General features: G+C 45.9%; 1 protein-coding gene across 1 annotated transcript; it reads left to right on the top strand.

Annotated features, from left to right (window-relative positions):
• The first annotated feature begins 1,979 nt into the window (after positions 1–1,979).
• On the top strand, positions 1,980–21,287 carry MALL (mal, T cell differentiation protein like). The gene is made up of 4 exons (XM_028724945.2): positions 1,980–2,667; positions 13,786–13,953; positions 15,664–15,801; positions 19,640–21,287. The coding sequence occupies exons 1-4, from the start codon at positions 2,557–2,559 to the stop codon at positions 19,700–19,702; spliced, it is 480 nt and encodes a 159-aa protein (XP_028580778.2). The 5' UTR covers positions 1,980–2,556; the 3' UTR covers positions 19,703–21,287.
• The last annotated feature ends 1,880 nt before the right edge of the window (positions 21,288–23,167 follow it).

The following is a 23,167-nucleotide window of genomic DNA, read 5'->3' as shown; positions in this document are numbered from 1 at the left end:
GCTAACTGCCTCCTCATATACCACAGGTTGTATAAACCTGCATGCTTTGACTTTTTGGCCTAGACTTCGCTTCCGTTAAAACAGTGGAGGCAGTGACCAGGAAATAAATAAACCACACATTTGATTTTTATTGTTATTAAGGACTGTAGCCAAGGTCAGTCCTACTCAGAGTAGACCTACTGCACACAAGTAACTTAGGTTCATTAATTTCAGTGGGTCTCCTCTGAATATAGCATAGTTGGATACAACTCTCAAGGACTATAAACCCCTTCGCTGTAGTCTTTGCTGTTTTTGTCACTGCTTGGAATAATGCTGGCTGAGTGGTAATTGCCATGGGTGGTGGTAGTAGTAGTAGTAGTAGTAGTAGTAATTTATTATTTATACCCCACCCATCTGGCTGGGTTTCCTCAGTCACTCTGGGCGGCCTCCAACAAAAGATTAAAAATACATTAAAACATCAGTCATTAAAACCTCCCTAAACAGGGCTGCCTTCACATGTCTTCTAAACAGCAGATGGTTGTTTATTTCTTTGACATCTGATGGGAGGGCGTTCCACAGGGAAGGTGCCACCACCAAGAAGGCCCATTGCCTGGTTTTCTGTAACTTGGCTTCTCGCAGCGAGGGAACCGCCAGAAGGCCCTCAGCGCTGGACCTCAGTGTCTGGGCTGAACGATTAGGGTGGAGACGCTCCTTCAGGTATACAGGACTGAGGCTTTAGGGCTTTAAAGGTCAGCACCAACACTTTGAATTGTGCTCGGAAACGTACTGGGAGCCAATGTAGGTCTTTCAAGACTGGTGTTATGTGGTCTTGGTGGCCGCTCCCAGTCATCAGTCTAGCTGGGAGGGTGACTGGTACCTTTCTGTCTGATTTGTGGCATTTGGGTGGCTAGCATTGGGGGGGCAGAATACCCAGCTGGATAGATTCAGGGGTTACTCCAGCAGGGCTCCTCGTATTCTGATGCCTTCTACAGTAGTTGGACGTTTTGCTGGTGTTCGTTTGTTCATTTGCTGGTGTTGGTTTGCTCTAGGAGCATATGCAAGGAGACAGGGCCAGATCAGTTATTCCATTCTTCAGGAAACCCTCCGTTGGGCTGGTGTGCCCCACCCTCCAGGAAGGATGGAAGAAGCACACTTGTGTGTGCCATGCTTATTGGACAGAACGCTTCCCCATCTATAACTGATGCAGTCCCCCTCCCATTCCCATTCTTTCTGGCAACAGTCGGAAATGCTGTGCTCAAATTCAGTACAAATCACTTCCCCTGTTAACTTTTGCTCCAAAGTGTTGGGAAGGGCTATGTAGGCAGGCTGAGTGCTTTCCTTACGCAGTGGATGAACGGATCCAGAGGCAGTCCACAGCCAGTTTCCGTAGCCGTCATATCAGCCCAAATGCCCTTGAACGAATCTCAGAACAGCAACACTGAACTTGATGTGGAATCAGCTCTTCTGTCTTCTTCTTCTGCTCACCTCTGCTTGTCTTCTTCCCTCCCACACCCTCTAGGGGGCATTGACTTAGACGCTTATGCCTTTGAGGGGCTGCTACATGAGTGCTGATCTGCAGATAAGTTCTTGTTTAGCACCTTTGCAGGCCAAAGGAACATGCCAGCTGATCCTTTCTGTTGGACAAGTAGCCTTTTTTTCTTTTTTTTAACCGGCCTCGCAACGGTGCAATATTCAGATTCCAGCATTCTTAACTTTAGGTAAAGGTAAAGGGACCCCTGACCATTAGGTCCAGTCGTGGCCGACTCTGGGGTTGCGGCGCTCATCTTGCTTTACTGGCCGAGGGATCCGGCCTACAGCTTCCGGGTCATGTGGCCAGCATGACTAAGCCGCTTCTGGCGAACCAGAGCAGTGCACGGAAATGCCGTTTACCTTCCCACTGGAGCAGTACCTATTTATCTACTTGCACTTTGACGTGCTTTCGAACTGCTAGGTTGGCAGGAGCAGGGACTGAGCAATGGGAGCTCACCCCGTCGTGGGGATTCGAACCGCCGACCTTCTGATCAGCAAGTCTTAGGCTCTGTGGTTTAACCCACAGCGCCACCCGCATCCCTATTCCTAACTTTAAAATACTGTTAGTGAGTTTGTTTTATTGTTTAACTTTTTTTGTTTTAAAAAGAGTTTTCTAAAGTTTGCAGTCTTTCGGAATAAACAGCAAACAGCTTGTAAAGATTTCTCTCAATGCCTAGAAGCTGAGTGAGCTTGCAAGGGAGCCCTAGCCAGGTATGATGGCCTTATTGGGAAGTCCTGGAATACAAAAGCCATTGAGCCTTGCAACAGAAACAGGTGCGTCTGTGTGTTGCCGCTTCCTCTCTCTCTTTTCCAGCAGGGCATATGATTGCCAAGCCCTTCCTGATCGGCTTTATTAACTTTAGAATAGTTGATGATTCTTCTGCAGTGATGAGTGGAGCTACCTGCCAAGCTGGAACAGGCTTCACCTTTGACGTCCAGTTGGGTGTGTCTGTGGATACTATTTTAAGCTTTGCTTGCAAACAGCGTCTCAGAGATAACTGAGAGTAGCGGAGCTGTACTAACTACAGCTATTCAGCCTGTACAGAAATGGATACCAAAACTTCAGGACCAGCTCCCGTCGGCACAGCGCCTGAAAATATTCCTTCTGGAGTGGATGTTTTCAGAACCATACCGTATGCCTTGATTCTGCCAGAGCTGGTAAGTCAAACGACTTCCTTTAATTATAGTTATTTGATTCCATATAGTATAATACAGTTCATGTATGCTCCTGGTAGCATTTATGCATGGCCGGGAGTCTTGGCTTCTGGCATGGGCATGAAATATGCAGGTTGAGACACACACACACACACACACACACACACACACACACACGTGCACATAGATAATAAACAAAAGGAAATCCATTGCACATCAAAAGGTCTCCACACACATCTCACTTACTGGATCAGGGAATGCAAGCTTAAAGCTGTTGTGCATCTGAATTTGCACCAGTGTGCCATTCTGATTGCTATCCATCTGTATCACTGTTGCTTTCAGTGGGCCCTGAAATTATTTTAAGCCTTAAAAATATTTTTGGAGCACCTATTCCGATTATTCCAAGGATATTGATGTTGCAATCTGTTGGGATAAAACCTGGATGGCAAAGATCCCAAGAATTGGGGCTTTTGAAAAGGATGGGGACTCAAAAGAGGGGACCCCTAAGGGAGGATGCAGGAAACTCACAACTCCCTGGAAAGTATGCAGGTCAGGTGCAGTGGAAGAAGTGAGGCTGGTGAGAGTCAGTTTAGATCAGTGATCTCCCACCAACTGCGAACATAGCACCTTAAGCTCAAGAGGTACATCAGTACAGAAAATGGAACCAGGATTAGTTTGGTAGTATTGCTCACTTGCTTGTGTGAGGCAGAGAGCAACAGGACTGGGTCATTTTGAGCAGGAGAAGAGAACAAGGTGTTTTGAAAGTGTGAGACAGCTTTAACTTAGACCATCAGTCCTTTGAGCTCAGTACTGCATTCTCTGCCTGGAAGCAGCTCTTGTGGGCCCTGGGAGGAGGTATTTGTTATCCCCTACAACATGGCCCCTTTAAGTGGCAAAGCCAGGGGTTGGAGGGCATCACTTTCGACTCTCCATAGTTCAAAAAATGCAAAGAGATTCCCAGTTGATTGACCATGTTGATGAAACATCAACTGACCATGCTAGACTCTTAAAAGAAGCAATCAACCTCAGAAAGCAAAGCTAACTGAGCAGCCATCCACAATGCTGTTTGATGCTCAGTTTGACTCTCAGGGACTCAGGAGCGAACCAATCTGCTCTAGTCCCTAGTCATCTCCTTGAGGCTGATTGCTGTGAGGACATGTTCTGCTCATGAAAGGTTCTCTCTGACCTAACGATTAGATACATTTTAGGCTTGGCTGAGCTGCATATGGTACCAAGGGACTGAACCAGGAGTGTTCACAAGTTAGACACCAGCGTTTATTTAAGCTTAACTAATGTGGTTTGCAGTTAATTGGACAAGGTTGGGGTTTTGGCCATTTACCTGGGACCTTGGTTTGAGTGTCAATTACTCAGTTTGGGAGGGGGTGGCAGAAAACATGGGGTTTGCAGACCAAACGGCACAAAACTAGCACAAAACATTGTCACCTGTCTGGAATCCATTGGAAAAGGTTGGGTTTTTTGGCATTAAAATTGTGACCCTGTGTCAATTACTCGGTTTGAAGTCGGGCACAAAAAACTAGTGCTAAACTTTGGCATCAGGTTGCGGGGGGATCCAGAATTTTGGGGTCACATGGTAATGAAGCTGTTGATTTATACAGGTGAGAGGAGCAGGCAGATTTAAGTGACTGGAACTTTGGGGGCAGAGTTCTGCTAGCTGACATACAAAAATCAGCTGCACTAACCATCCTGAACATATTCTTATGCACATTTATCTGGAGGTTAATCTATTGATTCCAAGAGTTTCCTTTCAAGTCTGCATACTTTGAGTATTAGCCCATGATACGGAAAACGCGGCAGAGCAGCTCAAGAGCTGCAGCCCATTTGCGTTCCCCGTGAGCTTTATGACGTGTGGACTTTAATGCTGTCGGACTTTGCCTCTGATAAGTGAAGGACCTCTTGAGCGAAGGTTGCCTTCGTCACAAATCCAGCAAATTACAATAAATGCCCCAATGGTACTGATGACAAAGACTTCGCAAGAAGAAATCTCTGTGCTGTGAAATGGAAAGCCAGCGCTCCTGTGATATGACTGACACACCTTACTTACCTAATGGTTTTGGAATGCCCATTAACGAGTGTGGCAGGCAATGCATTTTCAATTAAAAGGATGACATTGAGGTGGGGGCAGATCAGAGGAACAGCGGCTGCTAACATAGGGTTACCAGACATCCCTGGATTTGCAAATCTGTCCCTGGACAAATTCCATCCCCGGAATGTCCCCAAATTTGCAAATCTGTCCCTGGGAAACGTGGCAGCGGCAGCCTCAGCAGCCCGGAGCCAGCCTGGTAGTGCAGTTGCCTCTGGCTGGCTTCAGGAGCTGCTCGCTGCCGTGGCACCTGCCATTTTTCCTCGCCGGAAGTCCCCATATGATGTGTCTTGTGCGCATAAGATGTGTCTTGTGCAATCTCCTGCTCCCTTCCCTCTTTGTTTTGACTGATCGGGGAGGCTTGGGAGTCGCAGGCGGGCTGCCGTTGCCCAGTTTTTTAAAAACTCTGCGTATTTATGTTTCACAGGGTGCAAAAGAAGGGCTTTTCACCTTTATACAATATGCATGTGTGCTTGGGCCCAGGGTCTTTTGCCTCACCATCCCCACTACTGACTCCCTGTTGCTACTCAGCTTCAAAAAAAGAAAAAAGGGTCCCCAGATTCATTGAAAAAAATCTGGTAACCATATGCTAACAGGCATGGGGGAAAGTGGCAAAGCCTTGGAGCTTTGTTTTCCTCCACAAACCTTTTTATACTCTGTGAAATGGGCAGTGTTCATATCAGAACTGTCAGGAAAATTCTGCGCACCACAAAAAGGTTTGGCTTCTTTGTTTGGAAGATTGTGCAGATTAATGGATCCAAATGGCAAAGGTCTATCAGATGAGGAACACAGAAAGCTGACCTGCTGTGGGGCCCTTCAGACAGCGGTTTTGTTGCAGGTGTCTACTTTACCTACTGCAACATGCTATTGATATAATAAATATATACATATTTTTTTATTTATACCCCACCCTTCCCGGTTCAGAAAACCGGGCTCAGAGCGGCTAACAACAAATTTAAAACACTTCATTGATGAAACAAAAAACAGCATAAAATACAGTATAAAATGTGAATAACAATAAATTCAGCATTCAAAAATCAATTTGGGGGGAAATCCATTAGATGATAACCAGGGCTAGCTGGCTAAATTAGTCCTATTTGGGACAGCGAGGAGATCGGGGAAGAGTTAGCTGTGGGATCCCAGAGTGGGTAATCTTCATAAAAAGGGGAGGGGAAGGGAAGGAAGGAAGGGGAATAAAAGATCAGGCTAAGTTCAAATTGAAAGCCAGGCGGAATAGCTCTGTCTTACAGGCCCTGAGGAAGGAAGTTAAATCCTGCAGGGCCCTGGTCTCACGGGACAGAACATTCCACCAGGTTGGAGCCATCACTGAGAAGGCCCTGGCCCTGGTGGAGGATAATCTGACTTCCTTAGGGCCTGGGACCTCTAAACTATGATTATTCATGCACCTTAAGGTCCCCTGCGGTGCATACCAGGAGAGGCAGTCCCGTAAATACGAGGGCCCCAAGCCACAAAGGGTTAAGTACTTAATTCGTTCCGGAGGTCTGTTCTTAACCTGAAACTGTTCTTAACCTGAAGCACCACTTTAGCTAATGGGGCCTCCTGCTGCCGCTGCGTTGCCGCCGCCCAATTTCTGTTCTTATCCTGAAGCAAAGTTATTAACCTGAGGTAATATTTCTGGGTTAGCAAAGTCTGTAACCTGAAGCGTATGTAACCTGAAGTGTATGTAACCTGAGGTACCACTGTATTTTGAAACGGAAGGCCTGGTTTCACCTCTGCGCGACCCACCCTTGAGAACCTGCCTGGCTGCTTCTCAACAAGGGTGGGTCTGTGCCTCTCTTGAAAGTGATCCTTCCTCATCAGCCCTCAATGGGGAGTGTAGGTCTGAGTACGCAGAAGCTAAGAGATGCTTGTTAGTGGATATGAAAAGCTCCGTGCCAGATTCCCCCAACCCCACCCCTTGTTGTCACTGAAATGGTAGCTCTGGATCAGGGTAGGTCTCTGGGAACACCTTTGTGAAATATGTGCATATTTATAGTGGCTGCTCAAGTAGGTATGCAGGAACTGACATCCTAGGAGAATTGTGAGGCTAGGTTCTTCTTGAAGAATTAATGATCCAGAAAACTCATTGCCTGTTCATAATGAAATGTTTGCACAAATCATATGAAGTATGTCCTATATATAAACACAGGGTTTTTTCTCTCTCTGTGTGTGCCAATATCTGTCCCCTGAATTAGGCTTCACAGGTGTACATATTTTACCTGTACATTTTGCCCCACACAGTAAATAGCATCTTTTTCTTTCCTTTTTATGGGGGATTAAATTGTCCCTTCCACTGCCGTGGTCCCTATCCAACAACCCAACACCACCACATGGCTGTTATTAGTTTTTTTAAAACTGCAGGGGATCCTATCTATGGATTTGCAGCACCATGATCTATTTTGGTGGTTGTTGCCAACCCAGTCAGAACACTGGAATCTACTAAGGTTGTTGGTCCATTTTGCTCAGTATACTGTTTATGTTGATTTACAGTAGCTCTCCAAAGTTTTGGCCAGGGATCTTTTTCGTCCCATTCTAGAAATGTCAGAGATTGAACTCACAGAATCATAGCCCATTCCCTATGGAACTGAGGGTATAAAATGCCTGATCTATCCTGTGTATAAACACCCTATTCCAGTCCGGAGTTTCTGTACATGTTGTGAAGTACACACTTAGCTCCTATGCTTGCAGATGTTCCCACTCACTTCGTTTACAGTGTAAGATGTCCAAACCCAAATAGTGAATGGAATCTTTGCTATTTGGCATTAAGCATGGCGCAGGTGGCGCTGTGGGTAAAACCTCAGCGCCTAGGACTTGCCGATCGTCAGGTCGGCGGTTCGAATCCCCGTGGCGGGCTGCACTCCCGCTGCTCGGTCCCAGTGCCTGCCAACCTAGCAGTTCGAAAGCACCCCCGGGTGCAAGTAGATAAATAGGGACCGCTTACTGGCAGGAAGGTAAACGGCGTTTCCGTGTGCTGCGCTGGCTCGCCAGATGCAGCTTTGTCACGCTGGCCACGTGACCCGGAAGTGTCTCCGGACAGCGCTGGCCCCCGGCCTCTTAAGTGAGATGGGCGCACAACCCTAGAGTCTGTCAAGACTGGCCCGTACGGGCAGGGGTACCTTTACCTTTTATGGCGCAACATGGTCAGGGTCTATGCCGGTAAGCCATTCGGACAGATGAGTAGAATACCGGGTTTGCATCCTGCTCCTTTTATCAGCAGTTCTCATCTTATACGAGAGCGGCTGGCTGGCTGCAGGTAGCTTTGTTCCAATGTAAGGAACGTGGGAAAGGAGAAAAGCAATCAATCTTCTGAAGCGAATCTAGGATGGGTGCAGAAAGATGTGACATGAGAGGGAGAGAGAGAGAGAGAGAGAGAGAGAGAGAGAGCGAGCTTACAGCACATCCTTGAGCCATGAGGTAAAGCCACCTTCCTCCTGGCTTTCAAACAGATATGAGACAGATCTTGGTCCTGGCTTGGTGGTCAGTCTTGCCCCTTCCACATGCTTCAGGAAGGCTGCCCACCATTATTATTTTTTAAAAAATGAATTTTTAATACAGTGGTACCTCGGGTTACAGACACTTCAGGTTACAGACGCTTCAGGTTACAGACTCCGCTAACCCAGAAATAGTACCTCGGGTTAAGAACTTTGCTTCAGGATGAGAACAGAAATCATGCTCCGGTGGCGCGGCAGCAGTGGCCCCATTAGCTAAAGTGGTACCTCAGGTTAAGAACAGTTTCAGGTTAAGAACGGACCTCCGGAACGAATTAAGTTCTTAACCCGAGGTACCACTGTACAAGAAGGCTGAATGTTAAAGAATTGATCCATCTGTCCATTGCATTATTTCTTTATTTGTCTAATGAAACTTTTTGAAGTGCAAAGCCTTAGTGGAAAGTGGAATGGCTTGTTGGTGACATTATAGGGACATAGTTCATCAGTGCCGTACAGGTCTTTTGCTGCAGATCTACAGATCACACAGAACACCCTTGCAAAGTCAATTCTGGAGAGGAATAGGTACAACAACAGTGCAATCCTATACATGTCCACTCAGAAGTTGGTTGCGTTGTGTTCAGTGGGACTTAACGCCCAAGCAAAAGTGCCTAGGACTGCAGCTTTAAACTGGCCAGAGGGAGGCCCCATTTCAGAGCACCTCCAATGCTCTATAAATGTTATATGTTTCTTCACCTACAGAGAAGTAAACAGCAGCTTTATTCACAAAGCAAAATAAATAAAACGTCTTAACTCAAAGGCATATTTGTGCCAATTTGCACGGAGAATTCCCCTAATGCAGGCATCCCCAAACTCGGCCCTCCAGATGTTTTGGGACTACAATTGCCATCATCCCTAGCTAACAGGAGCAGTGGTCAGGGATGATGGGAGTTGTAGTCCGAAAACATCTGGAGGGCCGACTTTGCCTGTGCCTGCCCTAATGTACTAATACTTCTTTCAATGACTACTTCTGGGTGTTTATTAAGTTGCTAAGAGAGCCAAGAACGAAAGTTTTCAGGGGGAAAGCCATGCTCTTTTTGTGTGTGGCAAAAACGACCAAGGTCACATGTACAACGTGGGTTGTAGTCAATTTTTTTTTGCTAAGAAATTAATAGACCCATGTTACCTATGTACATTATTGTAGTGGGTTATTTAAAACACACCCCTCCCCCAAAGAATCTCGAGAACTGTAGTTTACCCTTCACAGAGCTACAGTTCCCATTTAACAAATTACAAGCAAACACATTGGCTAGTCTTTAAGGTGCTGCAGGACCCTATGTTGTTTTAGAATAAAGATGTGTGTGTGCGTTGTTTTGACGATGACTTGTTTGCAAGCCTCTGTTTGTCCATCAGCAGAAATAGCTGCAATGTACTCCCAGGAATCAGGTTCATTGACTCCTGGGTGGAGACCTTGAAAAGAGCTGAGAGAGGCAGAAAGGGAGGCTGGGTGTGGAGCCCAGGGTGAAGACATGGTGAAAAGAATCGGGTTCACAGAGTTTGAGGGCAGGTGTTGCCTTAGTAACAAGGCCTGAGAGAAGAGAACACCACTGCTGGGAGCTTGTAGTTGTCACACAGCACAGAGATGGACGACTGGTCGGTCCAAGGCAGTTTTGTGGGGAAGGCACACTTGTCCTTTGTGAGTTGACAGTAGGTTCAGATTAACGATATCTGCTAAGAAATGTTCATGGACTGGCTGGATGCAGAGGAATGGTGGGAGGAACCAGCTTGGGAACCCCCAAGGGAAGAAGGCTCAAATCCGGGGAGTGGTGGTGGGACAATGATGAGCGGGCAGAGGGGAAAAACTGGAAGGAGGAGGTGTCAGAAGCTGAGGAGGTAACAGGGTTGAGTGAGCAGGAAGAGGCTGTGGCAGAGAGCAGTCCAGAATCAGAGGCAGAAACTGAAGCAGGAGAGGAGGGAGGCCAAGAGGCGGAGATGAGTCTGGATGGTATGGGTGTCCCACTCCTGCTGTGCCAAGCTCCTGTCCCCCTTGGTCTCCCAGAACCAGAGGAGGCATGAAAAGGATGGAGGAGAGGTTAGATTCATGCAGGCGCAGTCTCCAATTGCTTTGAGGGAAAACCTTGGAGAGGAAGGGATTTAGGCAGCTCTGGGGAGGCGGGGACATTCAGTCTCAGCAACTGCTTCATGGAGGCAAGACTTGCCGGATATAAGTTGCTGTGCTCATTAGGTCTGTACAGATCATATTTTTGCAAATCAAGAGTTAACTCCAACTTGCACAGTGTGATTTACTGCTGGCTCGCTCCTGGCAGTGCTTAACCGTGCAAGGCTCTGCTCTTGGCAAAATTGCCTGAAAAGCAATAGCTAAGGATATATCCAGGCAGCTCTGATCTGAACCTTTGGGTGGGTGCACCACACCTTGTCTCAGATATGAAGGACTCTTCAGCCCAGTTGCAACCCAGAGAGTTTGTACAATACTTTTAACCACTGGAAGATCTTTCTCTTCCATTCCAACCGAAACTGGGCAAATCAGTCCATTTTGCTTCCTCTCAGTTTCTTTCTTTCTTTCTTTCTTTCTTTCTTTCTTTCTTTCTTTCTTTCTTTCTTTCTTTCTTTCTTTCTTTCTTTCTTTCTTTCTTTCTCTCTCTCTCTCTTTCTTTCTTTCTTTCTTTCTTTCTTTCTTTCTTTCTTCTTCTTCTTCTTCTTCTTCTTCTTCTTCTTCTTCTTCTTCTTCGTCTTCGTCGTCTTCGTCATCTTCGTCCTCAGTTCTCCATATCAGCCTGCGATTTTTTTAAAAAGTCCTTGTGAAGATTCATCAGCATTTTGGTGCAAAAATTCTCCCAATCTGCACATTTTTGGATGCGGTTTTGCCCAAAACACATTTTTGCAAAGCAATTTCCCCCTAATATAATGCCTTTTCGGGGATGTGTGCATTTCATGACCCTAGTACATGCATTTTTGCACACAATACTCGGCTGGTGGGCTGCACTGCTAAATTCAAAATGCTAATTCAGAGTGGGCAGCTCTGTCCTGTACACTGTGAAATGGATTTTTTACTTTATAACTGCAGAGGTAATGTGTAAAGCAGGGGTTGGCAAGGTTTACCTCGCCTGGGCTGGTTCACTCCAGCAGAGATCCTTCTGTGGGCTGGATTGCGTGTGTGCCCACGATTTCCGGCGTCTGTGCAGACGCGATTTCTGGCGCCGTGGAAGCGAGTCCCTGCACCACGCTGCGCCAAGCGGGTGGCTCGGTTTGGGAGCCTCTCGTGGGCCGGTTAAATGACCCCCGTGGGCTGCTTGTGGCCCAGGGGCCTTAGGTTGCCTATCCCTGGTGTAAAGCACATGTAATGAGCTTTTGAATCAAAGCATACAGTGATGTTGAGGAATTTTTCTCACAAAGCTCTTTTTTATTTCATTTTTTAATCATTCCCCCTGTTTGCTACTGTTTGACAGATGGGTAAAATCTAATATTTCAAGGTTGCTTATAAAGTGATCAAGCAGAAACTAACCTGCCGTTGACCTTATGAAGAATGAGAGAGGGTTGCGCAACTGCTAGGTGTGCACTCTAGTCTCACTTCCTGCACTCTATTCAATCTATATTTGGATGTCAAAATGCTTTAGAATATGGGTGGCCAACCCACTGTCCTACAGATGTTGCTGGACGACATTAGAAGAACCTGGCTGGATCAGAGCAAAAGTCTACTTGGTTCAGTATCCTAGTATCTTTTTTTCATTTATTTTTTTCATTTTCATTTTCAAAAACAGGAACAGAGAGCTTGCTTAATCCCTCTCCCCTCCCCCTCATCCCACTTAAAACTTCATACCAAATACAGCATGTATACATATACCATATGACTTCCCTTCTACCCTTTTCCTGCTTTTCTACTACTCTGCGTAATCCACATCTTTTTAATCATCCAATTTGTTATCTATTAAAAACTCTTATCTATTTCAGCTCTGCTGGATTTACTTGAGACCTGCTAAGCTACGTATTTGTTTATACTGGTTCCTAAAATATTCAATAAACATTATCCATTCCTCCTTGAATTCCTTATCTTCGTTTTCTCTTATCCTGTTCGTCAGACCAGCCGGTTCAGCATATTTGAACATTTTACATTTTACCATACTTCTTATCCACCTTTGTGCCAATATTGGGTTCTAGCTGCGGCCATGGCGTATAGTAATAAACACTTTTGTTTTTTGGGGACCTCTGTTATTACCATACAAGAGAAATACAAGCTGCAGAGGAATTCCTGGGCTAGCCTATGCAAAAACAACCTGGCCAAGCCAGGGCCATTAAGAAGCAATACAGGGCCATTGAGGGCTATTGGCAATGCGAGAGAAATGCTCTCCCCCTTGCCCTGAGGCGTGAACAAAGATTGGGGGGTTGGAAGGTTGCCTGGGTAGTTGGGTGTGAGGCGATAGAAAGAGAGTCCTGAGCAAGGGTTGCTGGGGAGAATGAGGGGAGGAAGAAAGAATGGGATCCATCTTGGACAGGCTGGCTGAAGGCTGGCTGGGAGAAATGCCTTAGATTCCAGGGCTGCGCTGCTGTGGGGGACAAGCCACAGAGGACCATGCTGTAAGATCTGGACTCCCCTCATGCAGACCGATGGTGTACATAGGTGAATAAGCCATATTTCTTAAAGCTACAACAGTCTTTGCCAGGTCTCAATTCTCCAAAGGAACACAGACCCTGAGTGAGTGCCTGGAAACCCATTGCTTGGCAGAGAGAGAGGGAAGGCAACCCAACTTTTGTAACAATACTCACTGTGGCTAGAAGCCATTGATAGCTTCATCAACCACAGATTTGTCTAATTCTCCTTCAAAGCCATCCAAGTTGGTGGCCACCACTTCATGTTGTAGGAACCAATTCCACCATTTAACTAAGTGTATGAAGAAGCACTGACTTTTGTCTGCCCTGAATCTTTCAACATTCAAGTTCCTTGGACGGCTCTGGGTCCTAATCCTATGAGAGAATGAGGAAAATGTCTCTATGCCCACTTTCCCTGCACTATGCATAATTTTATGCACCAGTATTACTTACTGTGAAGGGATGCGGGTGGCGCTGTGGGTTAAACTACAGAGCCTAGGACTTGCCGATCAGAAGGTCGGCAGTTCGAATCCCCACGACGGGGTGAGCTCCCGTTGCTCAGTCCCTGCTCCTGCCAACCTAGCAGTTCGAAAGCACGTCAAACTGCAAGTAGATAAATAGGTACCGCTCTGGCGGGAAGGTAAACGGCGTTTCCATGCGCTGCTCTGGTTCACCAGAAGTGGCTCAGTCATGCTGGCCACATGACCCGGAAGCTGTACACTGGCTCCCTTGGCCAATAAAACGAGATGAGCGCCGCAACCCCAGAGTTGGCCACGACTGGATCTAACGGTCAGGGGTCCCTTTACCTTTATTACTTACTGTAGTTTTAAACTACAACTCCCATAATCCCCAGTGATGGGCCGTGTTCACTTGGGCTGATGGGGGTTGGAGTCCAACAAATCTACACAGACAGAACCGAAGCAGACTGATGGGGCATTAAACGGGTACAGCAAGGCTTATAATCATGCCTTCCTTTCCCCTTCTTTGCAGATCTTTGGCTGCTGGGTCTGGATCCTCGTAGCGGCTACCAATGTGTACTTCCCTTTGCTGCAGGGGTGGGTCATGTATGTCTCCCTCACTTCCTTTCTCATCTCGCTGATGCTTCTAATGTCCTACCTGTTTGGCTTCCACAAAAACTTCGCCTCCTGGAGAATCCTGGTAAGAGGTGGGACACACACAGAGTTTATGCCATGTACAGGATGCAAATTTAGAAAACATATTGCTATTTATTAATTGAATTTATACACCGCCCTATACCTGGGGGTCTCAGGGCGGTTCACAGAATAAAATCAAGATATAAAATACCACAAAATACATAATACAAATAAAAACAACAACCCAATAGCCCTCCCCCAAACCCCACATTTTGGGCAAAGGATGTAAATCAGATCAACCAAAGGCCTGGTTAAAAAGGAATGTTTTTGCCTGGTGCCTAAAGGTGTATAATGAAGGCGAACTTCCCTGGGGAGAGCATTCCACAGACGGGGAGCCACTGCAGAGAAGGCTATTCTTGTGTTGCCACCCTCTGGAACTTGCTACAGTGGTACCTTGGGTTACAGATGCTTCAGGTTACAGACGCTTCAGGTTACAGACTTCACTAACCCAGAAATAGTACCTCAGGTTAAGAACTTCGCTTCATGATGAGAACAGAAATCGCACGATGGCGGTCCGGTGGCAGCGGAAGGCCCCATTAGCTAAAGTGGTACCACAGGTTAAGAACAGTTTCAGGTTAAGAATGGACCTCTGGAACAAATTAAGTTCTTAACCCAAGGTGCCACTGTTATTATTTTGCAGCTTGTTTTAGCTGTTGTAATGCACTATGTGATTTTTAATTGCATTTTTAAAAATTTATTATTTGATTTCTTACAGATAGTATTTCACGGCATTGCAATTTAGCAAATAAGTAATGCAGTGAAATACAATGTAAAGAAATGAGAGCAACAGTAAAACTACAATTAGAAATCAATATGAACGTTTTAATGAGAAGGGTGTGCTGTCTCCCATCTCCAACCACAAAGCCACAGGCATGCCCTAAACCAGGGGTCGGCAAGGCTTACTGGGCATGGGCCAGTTCACTCCTGCGAAGATCCTCTGTGGGTCAGACCGGCGCAGCGCGACGCCGGAAATCGCGTCTTCGCATGTCCGCAGCTTCAGAAATCGCTTCTGTGCATGCCCAGACGCCGGAAATCGCGCCTGTGCAGAAGTGATTTTTGGCGTCTGGGCATGCGCAGAAGTGATTTCTGGAGCCGCTTCCGGCCCATGGCTCTTAGGTTGCCGACCTCTGCCCTAATCCACCAGAAGGAAACTCATGGGCCACTGGTGATCCAGTGACCATAATTTGGAACCCCTGACCTTGGCAAACCATCAGCATCCAGCATAGCTCTCAGGGCTGACCCAAGTCAATTTGGCAGCTGAGGCGAACCACAAAATGGCGCCCCCTCCTTCACAGGGAAGAAGGGGGTGGGTGAAGATCTACAGCAAAAACAAGGCCAGAATAAAGATCTACACCGGGATCTGCTGCCCCTGTGGATCCTTTGATCTGCAGCAGTCACCTCACCTTGCCTCCTGGGTGGGCCCGCCCCCAGTGCTATTTTCCTAGAAAAAGAGGTGCTGGAACTCACCACGAACACCTCCCTCATTCTCTCAGAATGGCAATGGCACCCACCTGAGCCGGAACTGAGTTCCAGAGAGTTCCGGCTGGAAAAAAAAGCCCTGCCTGGGCCTGATGGTTCCTGCACCCTCTCCTCATGACAAATATATCTTCTACACCTGCACAATGTACATAACATAGACTGCAGAACTGAACTTTTCACTTTTTAAAAGGCCCTGATCTGGACACGAACCTGTTGCTCTTCTTCTGTTTTTTAGGATAGCCTTTACCATGGAGCTACTGGCATCCTCTACATGAGTGCTGCAGTCCTTCAGGCCAATGCAACCATCCGCTCGGAGACAGAAGTGCCCCCAGAGTCTTCGCCCCTCTACTATCAGCTCAATGCTGCTGCTACGGTGAGATAACTCTTATGTGCTCCACCAGCTGAATTTGGTTTGGTATGTTTGTGAATGTGGGGTCGAGGGGGAGGCCAAGTTCAAGTCACCCTGCTTCTGCTACGGACTCACCATGTTGTTGTTGTTTAGTCGTGTCCAACTCTTCGTGACCCCATGGACCAGAGCACGCCAGGCACCCCTGTCTTCCACTGCCTCCCGCAGTTTGGTCAAACTCATGCTGGTAGCTTTGAGAACACTGTCCCACCATCTCGTCCTCTGTCGTCCCCTTCTCCTTGTGCCCTCCATCTTTCCCAGCACCAGGGTCTTTTCCAGGGAGTCTTCTCTTCTCATGAGGTGGCCAAAGTACTGGAGTCTCAACTTCACGATCTGTCCTTCCAGTGAGCACTCAGGGCTGATTTCCTTCAGAATGGAGAGGTTGGATCTTCTTGCAGTCCATGGGACTCTCAAGAGTCTCCTCCAGCACCATAATTCAAAAGCATCAATTCTTCGGCGATCAGCCTTCTTGCTGTGCGTTAATATCTCTTAGCCCAGGTGTGGGGAACCTTCAGATGTTGCTGAACGACAACTCCCACCATCCCTGTCCAGTGGCCATGCATTGCTGGGTCTGATGGAACCTGTAACTCAGTAACACCCAGAGGGCCAAAGGTTCCCCACACCTGTCTTAGCCTTGGTGAAACCCATCTGTAAAATGGGTGCAATAATTCATGGGATCATCACGACGCTTATTGACAGGCTGAAAAATATTTTGCCAACTGAAAGGGCGTATCTTTCAACCAGCAATAAACACTGTCCATTTGGGCTTCTGTTGATTATATACCCAGTCAATCATTTGATTTTAATCTCCTATTTTGTTAATATAATGACCACCATATTTTACCTTATTTCGGCACTTTCAAAGGCAGAGACGTCACCGGTTGCTTCTTTGTCCAAATATGCTTTGGTGTGCAACCTGTGATCTTTTGCACTGAACGAAGTCAATTTATCTGCCAGGATAATCCTGAACCATGACATAAAGAATATGGCATGTGGCAGGTGGACTTTATCTATGCCTTTTATTAGCAGTAACTTGGAACCTAAGTGTCCTAATTGTCGTTTCCATGTGTGTAAGGACTTCTGACTTAGTGAAGTGGTGTGTGCAATTTTTGCTGTATGTCCTCTACAACCTCCCAGGTCACCCTCCCATCCTGTCCTGCAAGTTCTTCCAACCAGCAGCGGCTGATGTCCATTGGAGCTGGTAGGGCAGAATGTAGGGAGCCCAAACAATAGATGGAACCAGTCAAAGACAAGCAGAGCCAACTAATTCTGGTTTTGTCTCCATCCTCCTCCCTGCTGAGTTCTGCCAGGGGCAACATTGAGTCTAAGGAGCAGGAAGCTGACAGAAACTGTCACTCTTGGACTGGCTGTAAGAAGGTCAGGGCTGGCTGGGAACAGAACTGAGTTTGGTAGGGTAGGACCTCATTCACTTTTTGTGGGGGAGAACTGTAAATTTTAAGTTGAAACTTGGCAGAAGAATGTGATGACATTCGTATGTAATGCTAAACCATGGTTTAGTGCTAGGGGAATGAGCCCGTGCAAGTCTTGAACTTGTGCACTCCTCCCTCTTGCACACCCATGAGGAAGGGTTCAGAAGCTTCCGCTTCCATTGTAGACTAACCCCAGGTTATCATGACATCCAAAGCCAGGGAAACTATGGTTAGTCTTAACTATGATTGGCTAAAGCAAGGCATCTTCAAACCACGGTTTATGAAGCTGTAGTTTTACTAAACCATTGTTGTGATTAAACGCAGTTTATACTGTTGTTAGTCACAAATGGAGGCGGGAGCTCCTGGAGTTTCTGGACTAGAAGAGGGAAGGGAGAAATGTGCTAGCCCAAGCCTCTCACAGGCTCATCTGTAATGTTAAACAGTGGTTTAGCAAATTGAGGAAATGCAGCCTGTTTGTATACTCCAAAGACTCTTTGATTTTCTTCGTATGAAGGGCTCGCTGTTTTAGTACAATAAATTTCAGTGAGTCTTGATGATACACACAGGAATTCAGGGGGAAGTTTATACCACTCAAGATTTAAAGGGCAAATTGTTGGTGCCTTGCTGTTTATGCCTCATCACATTAGAATAGATTACATCCATTTCCCACTGATTAGCTCAATTAATAAATATGCAGTGTTCATCTGATAGGTTGTTTTTGTTCATTGTCATAATTTCCTAATCTAATTCTAATCAGGTAGTGCATGACACACTTTGGTGGGTAAACATTTGTTAGCTGCACCTATTAGTTGTTCCCATGAAATTATGATGACAAGGGGCTCCAGAGTCACAGCCCTTCATTGCCACTGGCATCTAAGCATTTGCCTTGGAGCAATCAGGGCTGACTGTCGGTGTCTCTTTCATTTTCCTGGCATGTGACATCCGTAACCATTTGGATTTGAGGTAGGAAAGGGCCATAGCTCCAAGATATGAGTGTGTGTTTTGCATGCAAAAGCTCCTGGGCTCATTCCTCAGCATCTCCGGGGAGAGTTGGGAAAGACTCCAGATATTTTGAAACCCTGGGGAGCTGCTGCCAGTCAGTGGAGGTAATACTAACCTAAATGGACCAATGATCTAACTCAATATAAGGCAGCTAAGTTCTTATGCGGTGAGGTGAAGGCAGATTTGAATGTGGTGAGAGAAAGAGAAACAACTTGAAGTTTTGTTTTGGTGAAGTGCTGCAAGTTGCTTTGCCCTTCAAAGTGTACGTGGGAATCTTACCCAAGCTATGTGGCAGCAGAGTCTGATTTGCTACCGATGAGACAAGGGCTGGGGGCAGGCAATCTGGGGAGCATGCAGTTTGTAAATAAGAAGGGAAGGGATTCCTGGTGATATGTACTGAGTTGAATAGGATCCAAAATGCAGCAGTCTGATTGGTCCTAGAACAATAGGCTCCAGAATGCAGCAGTCTCATTGGTCCACAGGAGCCACCTAATACAACTCCAGATGGAAGTGAATCCACAACCTGATTGGCCTACAGGAGAATCCTGGAATTAGCCAATCACGTGGGGCCCATTGTGTAAATAATGTATATAAAGCAGACATTCTTTAGAGCTGGGGGACTTGTGTGTTTGATTATGGCGAAGCCATGATGCCACCCCAGGGCACTCTTCAGTCCTTGACTCGAGGCCTTAATCATTTCGATCTGCGGATGTGGCACTTTTACAAGTGCCACACAATGTCTGTTTGTCCCCAGTGAGGAACTGATCTTTCATTGTGGTTTCACCTATACTCTAGGACTCCTTGCTTACTGATATGAGTCAGGTGCTGTATTATTTCAGGTCAGGTACTTGCTAAAATCCATTTTGTTTAAGTAAGCTGACCCGTATACGTAAAACTGATGTGCCTTTTAATAGGTAATTTTCTTCCTTTTTTCATAAAGTGCGTTTTAAAACTACTGATTTTATTCATATTTTGAATCGTTTTTAGGTCACCTTGCCCTTGGCTCCTGTCTTTCACAGATAATTTTAGTGTGTATCTTATGCTTTACGTAAACCGGTTAGAGGTTTTGACAATCAAGTGGTGTGTTCCAAATTTCATTAATTAAATAGATAAGGTGAATCTAGCCCACATGTCAGGCTGCACCAGCCTCTCCCAGCGCAGGGAGTCAAAGGTGATGCTTTTGAATTAGCACTGCCTGTCTGACTACTCCCTTTCCATCTACTTTATATAAGAGAGATAAACTATTAGAAAAGCAACAAAAGCTTCCAATATCCTCTCCTCAAAAGAAAATGACCCAGCAAAGCTGGGAGAGCAAAACCATGTGCGTTATACTCTAATCATCTCTCTTCTCCCTCCCTTTTTCTCTTTTTCAGTTCTTTGCATTCATCACCACGCTGCTGTATATTCTTCATGCCTTCAGCAACTACTACCAGTGAAAACTGCCAGGAACGTATATAACATAAGGCCTAATTTTCCCTCCATGGAATCCGTGTCCCAAAACAAATTCACATTTGCGTAAGGACAGAGCCCAGTTGAAATTGTGGCTGTTCATCACCTAGCGGCACCTTCTCATTTTAGGTGAAAGAGATATTGGGTTTTATTTCAACCTGCCATTTCACTCAAGCTGTGTTGTGTAAGAAACTGCAGTAGAAATACTACCACCCAATCCTTGATAATCACCGTTATCCACAGTCATAGTCTGTTCCCCAGAGTTTGTGCCTTGGAAAACCTGTGTAAATAATACACCCATTTTTCTAAATCAGTGTGTGTTTGTGGGGGGTTCATCTTCAAAGTACTTGTACCATTTCCAAACCAAGTCCTCTGCTGATGAAGCCGGGTATATCTGCTCTGAAACCCCAGCACGTTGCAGAGGATTCTGGGGTATTTTCTAGGTGAGCACAGATGATAAGAGGCACTGGCCGCCAAGTCTGTGGAGCCCCACCATTGCCCAGCTTAAACTCAGAAATGTGCTCTCAAATGCGTCTCACAATCTCCCGCCTCTGCGTGCCACAGGAAACATGGGTGGCAGCGGGCAAACTGTCTTTCAGGGAGGCTTGTCTGTGACTATATTCTTCTGACTAGGTTCCTTTGAGAAGCTTCCAGACAATTCCAGAGCTTCCCCGAAGAACCGTTTGAAAACTATTCCCTCAGGCCATTTGGATAAAACCATGTTTGGCCTGACAATGACCGTCACAAACAAATGAATACCGTTGTCCAGATGACCATTAAGAAAGATTCATGTGTTACAGTGGTGCCTCGCAAGACGAAATTAATCCGTTCCGCGAGTCTCTTCGTCTTGCGGTTTTTTCGTCTTGCGAAGCACGGCTATTAGCGGCTTAGCGGCTATTAGCGGCTTAGCGGCTATTAACAGCTTAGCGGCTATTAGCGGCTTAGTGGCTTTAAGAAAAAGGAAACAAACTCGCAAGAACTCGCAAGACGTTTCGTCTTGCGAAGCAAGCCCATAGGGAAATTCGTCTTGCGGAACGACTCAAAAAACGGAAAACCCTTTTGTCTAGCGAGTTTTTCGTCTTGCGAGGCATTCGTCTTGCGGGGCACCACTGTACTTTCTGATGCTGTAGTATTGTTCACGTGGTATTTTTACCTCATCAAATGCGTGTGGGACGTATATTTTGAAAATGTTCCTGCAAGTGGCAAAAGATTGTATTTACTTCAGGGGATGAATAAATATAAACTCTGGCTTGTCATCCTGTCACGATGATATTACTGGGTCAAAGAGCAACGTGTGAATTGCCCTTTCAGTACTGCTGATATATGCTAAAGGTTTTTCTGTCCTTTGTTATTACAGAGAATGTTTGTTTTTATGGGGAAACATGAAGTAACTTATTGGTAAATCTGTGTGGGTTTTTTAAAAAAATAGTTTCGTTCTCCATTTTATATTGCTATTTTAGTGAACTATCTTTTGCTAGGACAATATGGCTGACTGTTCTCTCTGATTGGCTCACGTGTGTCTCTTTTGCTGTTGCTGTAAAATAAATCTCACTGGAGATCTGCCTCCCACTATATCCGCTTTCCTGTGTATGTAGATGTAGATGCAGAAGATGTAATTAAGGACATGTTTTTGCCAGTTTAAACTGCCACAGAAGAACTGTGAGGGTTGTAGGCTTGTGGGGTCCATTAGGGGCCAGAGCTTTCTAAGGATCCATCTAGACCATTACATATTTCCAAACACAACTACTGTAAGCCAGAAAAGGGGAAGAAATTCAGTTTTGTTTGCATTTTAATGAGAAACTACCTGATTTGCAAGCTCTTCGATAAACACAAGAACCAAAACATAGCTATTCATCCGAATTGGCACCTCTGAATTTTGCGATACAGCCGCACAACCAGAAGATGTGTACAGAAATGCATGTATTAGGGGAAAGTGTGTATAAAACTTCATATATTAGTGAAAGTAACACACACAAATACATTATGTTAGGGAAACCTGCTTGCAAAAATGTGTAATATACTAATTGACTAATATAGTCAAAACTGCATACAAAAACAGTTTTTTTAAAAGGAGAAAGTCACACTAAAATGCTGGTGAATTTATGAGGTTTTTTTTTAAAACAACAACTTGAAATTTCTGCTTAAATGTGAAGAACTGAATTCAAGATTTGGAAAAATGAAAAACGGACAGAAACCTAGGTCGACATATTTGTCCATTCCCCATCTCTGCTGGTATCATCAGCATGCTTCTTGATAAAGGAGGACAATGAAAACACACCAAAGTTTGGGAGTTATTTCTACATGTCTGCCTCTGAGATCTAGGAGGGCTTCAAATTGAACCAAAGGAACTTTTTTGTAGCAACCCAACTCTGAGGTTAAGCTGTGCTTCTAATCCATGCAGGGGTGCTCAAGCTTTTTTGGGCCTGGGGCCACCTCTGGAGATCCAAACCACTGTTGTGAGCATCAGAAAATAGAACAATATCCATTTCAGAGAACTCCACTCAAATAACAGACAAAACAACTACTTTTATCCCCATATACCTCCCTGCTGCATTCTGCAAGGGCCACACTGAGGACTCTTTTGGGGCTGAGATTTCCTCCATTTCTACCATGAAGTCTAGGCATGGGTCTAAGTGGTGTGCTGTTGTTTTTCTGTCCCACTGCTTCCCCCAGGAAAAACCGTGGTTTAGTGCTGAGTCGGAATTAACGTCAATCAGGTTTTCTGTGGATTGACAGTTTTTCTGATTCAGCGCTAAACAGCACTGTTTCCTTGAGGAAAGCAACGTGGCAAAAAACAAAGAACCCACATCACTCAGATCCATGCACAGTAGTCATGGGACAAATGGAGGAAACCTTAGACCAAAGAGAAGTGTGGATGAACCCAGAGACTACAAAGGAAGTCTCTGAGCTACAGAGATGCAGAGCCACCCACTAGACTGGCTGAATTTAAGAAGGCAGGCAGAGGAAGGGCAAGCTGAGGGCCGACCCATTTGCCAGAGGGAGATTTAGAGCAGTGCAACTGGTTCCCCTGTAAAGGGCAACAAGCTGGAGGGCGGGGGGGGGGGGTGCTGCAGGGTATCACAACTATGATGTAGTACATGCGCAGAATAGAAGACAAGAGGTAGAGGGGCACTGAATTTTGACCTCATACAGGACGCTGTGTGAGGCCAAAATTCGGTGCCCCTGCATTTGTTCTAACAGATTATCCTCGCCTGGTATTATCTCAGACACGCCATTGGACCTTAGTGCGGAAGGGGTCCACACTCAGATAAGTTCTCCCCTCAAAAATAATCCCTGCCTCTTAGCAGCTGAACCACTGACTCTTCTATTGCCCTTTCCTTCAGGGCCCAATTGCACCACAGTCCATGAGGAAGCTGCATGCCAATGGAGATAGCTGCCTGTTGATCCCCCCAGGAAAACCTACTCCTTGAATGCAGTGGTGAAGCTAGGCT

Source organism: Podarcis muralis, chromosome 3 (genome assembly GCF_964188315.1).
Source record: "Podarcis muralis chromosome 3, rPodMur119.hap1.1, whole genome shotgun sequence".
NCBI classification, from domain to species: Eukaryota; Metazoa; Chordata; class Lepidosauria; order Squamata; family Lacertidae; genus Podarcis; species Podarcis muralis.
Note: the sequence above shows the minus strand (reverse complement) of the source record. Positions and strands in the feature narration are given on the sequence as shown.